A 9,163-nucleotide genomic window follows, 5' to 3' on the forward strand; every position below is an offset into this window, starting at 1 on the left:
CTTTACACTTCACCCTATTGCTCTTCAACTCTCCGGCTTTTCGAACCACTTTGATTCTGTTCTGTCGAGCTCCTGCTGGATTTGTACATCTACTACTCCTCGCTAACCGACCACAGGGCAAAATTTCGGGTAGCCAAACTGGAAAAAATATTTATTTGTCCAGGTAATACACTGACACACAATGGCAGCTCTGTTTTAGTAGCAGCTCCTGGTACAATCCTCTCTGACCAATCAGTGGTCAGCAGTGAGTAACGTCGCATTTTTATAGTCCCGGTACATTGTTTTCGAAACCTAGACACAGGTGGTACAAAAACAGTGGTACCAGTACCAAGAACCAAGTCCTTTTTTTAAGGTAAAACCAAAGGTGAGGCAAGGCGAGCTGGAAACACGCATTACCCTACTCTCATTTTGAACGTGCTTTGTTGGAGAAGGGAGTATAGATGGGGGGAACGTATAGTAATGGGATTGATTTTAAATAACTTACCTCATACTCCCGGAATGGCATATTTACCTCTAGGTTAAATAACTATGTCCCATCTTAATTTCCCCAGATCTGCATCAATGTCTTCAGTCTTGCGGCAAAGCTCTCAGAGTCAGAGTCAGGCGACCAAAGGAGTTTGTTTTGATGACAGTGATGATGAGGTATACCGTTGCTACACTTGTTTTGTCATATACAGGGTTCCCCCAAGGTCTTAAAACACTTGAAATAGTCTTAAAATTGGTAACCGCAAATTAAGGAATTGAAAAGGGCTTAAATATTGTCTGCAAATGACCTGATTTTTCCCAGTCTTATATCCTTGATACAGCTAAAAAGTGTGTAATAAGTGAACTAACAAAAGTATGGAACGTTGTGTCGTAAAAATAATTTTTAATTTTCTCAGACTTTATCGATTTTTACCAATAAATGCAAAGTGTTGGTGGTAAAATCCCAATTTGGGCATTTTCGAAATGCAACACTATGCTGGAGCTTTACACACAGTCAGCAGTGTCTAAAATAATGTCGGCCCGGACGCCCGGGGCATGCATCTTTTACGTCGGGCGTACAACTTACAAAACGTCTCCGCCCGGGTGGCCGACAACTTTTTCAAGAAAAAACAAAAAAATATCTTTCATTTTTTCTTTTTCTTTCGTTTTTTTTTTTTTTTTCAAATCAAATGTTTGCTTTAAGGCAGCACGGCGGCGCAGTGGTTAGCGCGTGTGCGGCACAGTTCTGAGGTCGTGGGAACCTCCTGCGTGGGTTCAAATCCAGCTACCGGCCTTACTGTGCGGAGTTTGTATGTTCTCCCCGTGCTTGCGTGGGTTTCCTCCGGGCACTCCGGTTTCCTCCCACATTCCAAAGACATGCATTTCAGGTGAATTGGCTGGGCCAAATTGCCCCTAGGTGTGACTGAGCGAGTGAGTTGTCTGTCCCCGTGTACCCTGCAATTGGCTGGCAACCAGTTCAGGGTGTCCCCTGCCCACTGCCCGGAGATGGCTAGGATGGGCTCCAGCCCCCCCCGCGACCCTAATAAGGATAAGCGGTACAGCTAATGAGATGAGATGAGATGTTTGCTTTATTCCGTTTTCGAAATCTCCGTTCGGTTTGGAAATTTCTGAATTTCAGTTCATTTGGCAATTTGCATACTCTGCAGCCAATCAAAAGCCTGCATTGAATAACTTCGTGCTTCTGGACTTCCCCGAGCGTTAGAAGGTCGTGCTTTCGTATATTATTTTCCAAAGTAGACGCACAGAGAACACAAGAAAAATGGAGAAGTGGTTAGGAATCAAGCCAAAACCTCAGCCCCAGAAGAAAGATTCAAAAGAAGTGAACGAAATGTATGACGCTACAAAACGTAAACGTACATGAAAATCATGGTGGAAAGAGGAGTTCACGTGGCTTGTAGCAGACGACGCAACACAAACATTGCATGAATGAAGATGAGTCAATACAGGTACATACTGATGGCAGATGGAAAACAGCAGTGTCATATCCATGCAATAAATGTTATAAGTAGATTTACAATAAACTTATTTTTAAAGTGTTATTCTGTTATATATTCTGATGATCAATCCTTAATACTTTGCAACAATGGGTTTTTTTTTGCGATGAGTCGTCTTATTGTGTTTCAAGTTGTGAAAAATGGAGCAGGCAACTTTATGGTGTCCGCTAACTTTTTCTCATGACTTTCAGACACTGCAGTCAGTCTGTAACCCACTGTGGTCATCGGAGTAACTTTGGGATTTTAAAGTGTAGGTTTAACCCATTTTGGATGAGTTATTTAAAGTATAACTGGGTTCTGGCTGCACCAGGGAAATAGTGGGAGGGGTCGCCCGGCTGAAGCCCGAACCCTTTGCGGCGGCGCGGTGGGGTATCCGCGGCAGTTGCGCGCAGACCTCCTTCACAGGGTCGCCCGGGTAATGTCCTGAACCCGTCGCGGAGGCGTGCCCTTTCGCCACACCGGGCGTTTCCAGTTGAATGAATGAATGAATGAAAACTTTATTTCGAACATTATAAAATAAAAACAGGACAAAAACAATGACTCAACAACAAAAATAATGTTAACATAACATGTTCGAAAAGGGGTAGTAAGAAGCAGATGCTTATTTTCCCTACCCCTTCATTTTCCCTATTAAATACATTTTACAGATAGCTCCTCTTTTCTGTCAAAATATAACAAAATCTCACGGATATACATTTTACATTGGTCGGATATCAATAGTCATAATGATAACAATAGTCACATATGTTATATACTAATCATCGTAGTACTCATATATTAATGTTATAATGCTAGTCACTAAATGAGACACCAATGATAATAACAACAATAGTAATACTATTAATAATAACAGTTATGATATAATAATAGTAACAAATACAACAAAATAAACCATAGTTGTAAACGCACTATTCACAATCTCTCGTATCACTCATACCCCATTTTTTTCATCTCTGTATTCCGCCAGTAATGGGGTTTTTTTGTATTTAAATTTGAACACGTGAATAGTTGGACATTGTTTGATCTCATCTTGTAAATTGTTCCAAAGTTTGACTCCGCACACAGACACACACATACTTTTCCCAGGGGTTCTCACCTTTGGGATTTTGAAATTACGACAACTTTTAAGTTATAACTTCCCTCTTTCCAAGTGAATAATTTCTAGTTTTGCCCATATCCTGTCACCGGCCTGCCCAAGAGCCTGTACAGGCTTTTGGGGGCCGGTGCGGCCGGGTCGTCGCCGGCAGGGTTCGGTTCCGCCGCGTGGTGTTCTGCAGCGTACCCCGGGGGCAGCGGGGTCCCGTCTTTTCAGCAGTTGTGTTGCACCCGGGTGAGTCTGTACCATATGACGAATGACTTATTTTTGGGGGTGCGCCTTATAATCCTGTGCAGGGTTGGGTAGGGTTACTTTAACTGGATTACTTTCAATTACTTTTGGATTCTTCCAATAGCAAATATGCTAATAAAAGACAAAAGAAACTAAATATAAATAAAATGACTACATTTTGTGCAGGCTTGGGGAGTAACGCAACACATGGAACGGCAAAGATGTTGGCAAGCTGTTTGGATTGATTTTCATTTTGTTTCTGTCGCATTTGATGTTCGTTTTGCCGGAGATCAAAGAGATCAAAGCCAGGAAAGAAAGCTTACCACGTGTTGTGAGTCATCATTTTATTCATATTTAGTTTCTTTTGTCTTTTATTAGCATATTTGGTATTGGAGTCGTCCAAAAGTAATTGAAAGTAATCAAGTTAAAGTAACCTTACCCAACTCTGATCCTGTGCACCTTAATAAGATCCTCGCCGGCCGGGGTTGCGTCCCGACTCGGCCCCCACTTTCCGCATTTCTATGCCAAAAAGAGTCAGAGAACGGTCTTAGATATCATTGGATGTGGTCTTAAAAAGTCTTCAAATTGATCGGAAAAATTTTGGGGGAACCTTGATATATCACCCGTCAACACCTATTTTCGATTTTCCCAGTTGTTAATCCCTGGATTTGTTTCCTCTCAATCTAGGATGATCCTTTTAAAGGCCGTGCAAGGAGATAAATGCGTGAAATGGATTTCACTGACAAGAAATTTGCTGCTATCAAACCAGGTTTTTCTGAGACACTCTAAGCGGCTTGTTAAGGTTGCAAACTCCTACAGAAGTGCAATTCCACTAAAAGGTTCATTTTATGCCCCGGTTAATTGTTTTTATTAGATGCATGATTGAGATATTTTCTAATAAAAATGTTCAATAAAATGAAGGATTTGCTTTTTTTTCCCTTCCTGCGGGCACAGTTCAAGGTAGAGATAAGATCTTAGGCTCTGTAGTCTGAAGGATTTTATACATTTGACTATAAAGGATTTTGTACGATCAAATACAAATTACATTTAAATGCAAAAGATATTCACTGGCTGAGCTGTGGGGCAGGTCATGGCAACCTATTGGAGGATGATGTTTACAGAAAACAGCAGGAACTGGGACGAAGGGCTGATATGATAATCAGCACTTCCCGACGCAAAAGGGGCCTTCGTGATGCAGGATCGCTCGGGGTCCAGACATTGAGACGCTCTTCTCCATGATGGTGGGGCCACGTGGGGGCTTTTCCTGGCGCGCCCATGGGAGGAGCCGGCGCACCAGCTGGCGGAAAAAGGTGTGGGCCGGGAGAACTTAAGAAGATCGAGAGAGAACGAGAAAAAAGTCTTGACGGAGACTCGAGCGACACTAATTCGGCTAATTCGATGGAGTTCACTTAGTTTATTATTTAAGAAATTGAATCTGCCCCTGTGTGGTCTCTTGTCCATATTTTCCCAAAAAGAAACGAGCATGCATTGTTAGGAGAATAAAGATTGTGTTTGGTTAATGGAGTCAGATAACTCATTTGAACAATTTGGTAAACGGTACATTATAATATTTAATTCCTCTGCCACGGTTGCCATGGCACCCAATTGGCCCCACCCGTATGTCACAGTTGCCATGGCCCCCAAATGGCCCTGCTCGTGTGGCGCCAGCTGCAGCTTGTTGATGGATTGGCTCCCTGTCGGTATTTAAACTCTGTCTTGTCAGTCCCCTTTTGTCGGTCCGTCTACGAATCTCCGTTTTAACACGGCAAGCCTGTCCTGGATTTTTGCTCCTGTTTTTTTCCCCGCTATGATCTGTTTGATCTCAACCACGTCTGCTCTCCCGTCCCGAATAACAACCCATTTTCTGATATCGACCACGTTTTTGTTCTTCTATCCCTACTACTCGTTTTTTCCGTTCCCGACACCGCCATCGCTCGTCACAGAAGTCCCACTTCCGCATCCGAGAAACCTACTCCCCACGACCAGCGATCTCCAGATCGTGTGTGTGCACTCCTTTCCCTTCTTCCTAATAAAACCGTGAGAAACGTTACACGAGTGGGTCCTGTCTCAGTTCTGGTCCTGACATCCTCTCCTCTTCTTTTTATTAGTGACGAGTCGTCCGGCCATAAAAACATCATCTCGTCCTCCAAATCTCCGAACCTGCAGAGGGTGGCAAAGTCCCCGAAGTCGGCGACGTAATAGTGGACCAACTCACCCGGGCCTCTGTCGACGATGTCCATGTCACTCTGTGGCCCGGCTGAGTGTCCTGAGAGCAAAGCAATCCAGTCTGCAAATTTCCTAGCAGGTCTGAAGATCTAACAGATGTTTTGGCCTTCATTGCCAAGACTGGGGATTAGCATTGCCAGCTTTGGGCAATCGCTAGTGCCGATTAGCCCGATTCTTTAATAGAACTGTGATAAGATTGGTTTGGACACATGGAGAGGATGGATGAGGAGCGAATGATGAAGAGGATCTACAGAGCAGAAGTCAATGGAAGGAGACCAAGAGGAAGGCCGCCATTGATGTGGATGGATGGTGTTATGAGTGCTCTGCAGGAAAGAGGTCTAAATCTAGTGGAAGCTAGAGCTCTTGTTGGTCATAGGAATGATTGCGAAAGGATAGGATAAAAATTTCATCTGGAGGGACGAAAGCATGACCAACTTAGGTGCCGAGGTGCCTAACTTGTTTGGGTGTTCGGGCAATTGGGTTGGCCATGGTCCAAAAATGTTTGTGTTTTTTTTGCTATTCATTTCCCTTTTATTTTCTTTGTTATTGTATGTGTGTGTCTTGCTTTCGGTCACCCTTCTTGAGGGATATGACCAAGGTAGGTAGATAGGTAATAGATAGAGCTCTTGTTGGTGATAGGAATGATTGTGAAAGGATAGTGGGATGTTAAGACGCGTTCTAAGGGATGGGCTGTATGATGCAGTAGGGGTAAACCAGCCAAACCTGTTGTGCCCTGCTGTTGAACAGAAGAGTGTGTTGTGTCACCCTGACCCAAGGGACATGGCCGCTTTCTGGTGTCCCGTTTCATCTGGAGGGACGAAAGCATGGCCAACTTAGGTGCTGAGGTGCTTAACTTGTTTGGGTGTTTGGGCAAGTGGGTTGGCCATGGTCCCAAAAAATCTTGTGTGTTTTTTTGCTACTTTTTCCCTTTTTTATTTTCTTTATTTTTGTATGCGTTTGTCTTGCTGTGTCGGTCACCCCTCTTGAAGGATATATCCAAGGTAGATAGATAGGCTGGATTTTTTTACGCCCGATCTTACCTCTAGTTCAGGGGTGTCAAACTCATTTTAACTCAGGGGCCACACGATAGAACAAACATTCTGTCGGGGGCTGAACTAGTAGATTAAGGAGAAAGAAAAAAGAGAGAGTTAAAGAAGGAGGGAGGGACATAGAAAGAAAAAGAGAGAGGGGGAGAGAGCGTGAGAAACAAAAGAAAAAGTCGTGAGAGAGGGGCAAAAGAAAGGTAGAGGAAGAAAGAAATCCAAAGAGAAATAGAAAGACAGAAGGAGAGAAAAGAGAAAAGAAAGTGCGAAGGTAGGAAGAGAGAGAGAGGAAAGAGAGAAAAGGAAGTTAGAGCAAAAGAGGTTAAAAGACAGAGAGAGAAAGAGACAAAGAGCAACAAAGGAAGAGAAAAAGAGAGACCGAGTAAAAGAGACAGAGTGGGAGAAAAGGGGCGGTAAAGAAAGAGAGAGAGAGAGAAATAAATACAAATACAGTGTCTTTGTGAGAGACATCTGGCTCTGGCAACATCAAGTTGACATATTTCAACCTGCACTTTGTTTTTCTCTTGCGCTTCTCTGAGTGTTGTCTCACGGGCTGGATTCTGTCCCTTAGCGGGCCTGATCTGGCCCGCGGGCCGCCTCTTTAACACCTGTGCTCTAGTTCACGGTAAGACACTGAAAATGAGCATACACAGTATAAAGTGGGTGGTAACTTCTTTATTGTTCATCGTTGGTCAGAATTGGGTCAGGGTGTGCCAAAAGAAACCCAAGACAGCTAAAAAATATCCAATTTCTCTGACGTTTATTTTCCATTGTAGTCTTCATTCACATATTTACAAAACCATTCAAATACAAAGAACGCGTATTTACAGAAAGATTATCTCTTGGGATCTGAACTACTAAGTTGATTTATTATTCTATGCCTTGGTGTTGACCTATTTTTAATCCGTGGCTGAGATCATCAATCATTTTAAAAACCAAGTGACACAAAACTCCTACAAAAAAATGCTTATTTTGACTTAAAGTGCTTGGTAGAATTAGTCATCAAGGTGCCAAAATAATGCATCTTTTCGGATAAGCGACTGAATCGGTGTCATTCACGTTTTCGATCAGTGCAATAAAAAAGACATTACCCGAGTTGTTCTCAATTTTAGATCTCATTTCATAAATGACACTTTTATGATATAATCCCCGTAACACCTCATCTTATCTCATTAGCCGTACCGCTTATTCTCATTAGGGTCGCGGGGGGGCTGGAGCCCATCCCAGCCATTTCCGGGCAGTGGGCAGGGGACACCCTGAACTGGTTGCCAGCCAATCACAGTAACACATTTATTCAAATTGTATAACATTAATAAAATGTATGGGTCATTCCACAATTGGACGACATTTGAGGAAAATTACATTTTATCTTTCAGTAAACGTAACTTGATATCCAGGGTTGGCTAGGGTTACTTTGACTGGATTACTTTCAATTACTTTTGGATTACTCCAATACCAAATATGCTAATAAAAGTCAAAAGAAACTAAATATGAATAAAATGACTCAATTTTGTACAGGCTTGGGGAATAACGGAATACATGGAATGGCAAAAATGATGTTGGCAAGCTGTCATTTTGTTTTTGTCGCATTTTATGTTCGTTTTGCCGGAGATCAACTAGATCAAAGCCAGGAGAGAAAGCTTACCACGTGTTGTGAGTCATAATTGTATTCATATTTAGTTTCTTTTGTCTTTTATTAGCATATTTGGTATTGGAGTAATCCAAAAGTCATTGAAAATAATCAAGTTAAAGTAACCCCACCCAACCCTGTTGATATCAAATGGTTGCTATAAAATAACAATGTATGAGTTCTCTGGACACCAATCAAAAAAATGACAATTTCTGACAATAGAAGCACTGGCATAGTTTCTGAGCTCTCTGATCATCTTTCAGGAGTACTTGCGTCATTTCCTTTATATAAAGGTTCTATTGACTCACTCATGAATGAGTTTAATGCTACCCTGGCTAGTGTCCTGGATTCCGTGGCGCCCCTACGGCTTAAAACACGACCTAAAAGACGCACGCCTTGTTTTACTGATGAAACTGGATCACTTAGACAAGACTGCAGGAAATCTGAATAAAAATGGCGGGCTACCAAGCTCGAGGTTTTCCGTCAAACCTGGTGTGACGGCTTGTTAAAGTATAAAGCGGCCCTTGCCTCTGCAAAATCTGCCTATTTTTCGAAGGGGATTGCGGCACAAAAGAATAACCCCAAAATCCTTTTCGACACTGTAGCATCGCTAACGAGGCAACGGATTATTCCAGCTAGTTCTACCCATTCAGCCCATGACTTTATGGTCTTCTTTAATAAGAATTTTTTGAAGGTGATTGCGGCACAAATAAGTTGACTTGACGAAAAACGAAAAACGTCTTTTAAATCATTAATAATGTATATATTTGTAATAATCACATATTTGAAAAAAAAAATACTCCAGAGGGGGGAAAAATGCTCAATAGTTTTCATAGTACTTTTAATTAAGATTCCTTCTCATTGTAATAAGTTGCCATGGTAATAAGCCAACTGTTGTATTCATAATATTTGGAGTAAATGATAAATACACTTTGTTAACCCCCTTTTTCGTTTGATT

At 42.1% G+C, this 9,163-nt stretch overlaps 1 protein-coding gene across 1 annotated transcript in view; it reads left to right on the top strand.

Moving 5' to 3' along the window:
• mre11a (MRE11 homolog A, double strand break repair nuclease) overlaps positions 1-4,226 on the top strand; it is a 29,625-nt gene extending 25,399 nt beyond the window's left edge. Inside the window, exons 19-20 of the mRNA XM_088346258.1 lie at positions 552-642; positions 3,994-4,226. Of these exons, the coding sequence (XP_088202384.1) occupies positions 552-642; positions 3,994-4,026 (124 nt within the window). The 3' untranslated portion in view covers positions 4,027-4,226. The remainder of the gene's footprint in view (positions 1-551; positions 643-3,993) is intronic.
• Positions 4,227-9,163: the final 4,937 nt, after the last annotated feature.

This window comes from Urocampus carinirostris, chromosome 10 (assembly GCF_059441175.1).
Source record: "Urocampus carinirostris isolate Australia breed hairy pipefish chromosome 10, RoL_Ucar_1.0, whole genome shotgun sequence".
Taxonomy (NCBI): Eukaryota; Metazoa; Chordata; class Actinopteri; order Syngnathiformes; family Syngnathidae; genus Urocampus; species Urocampus carinirostris.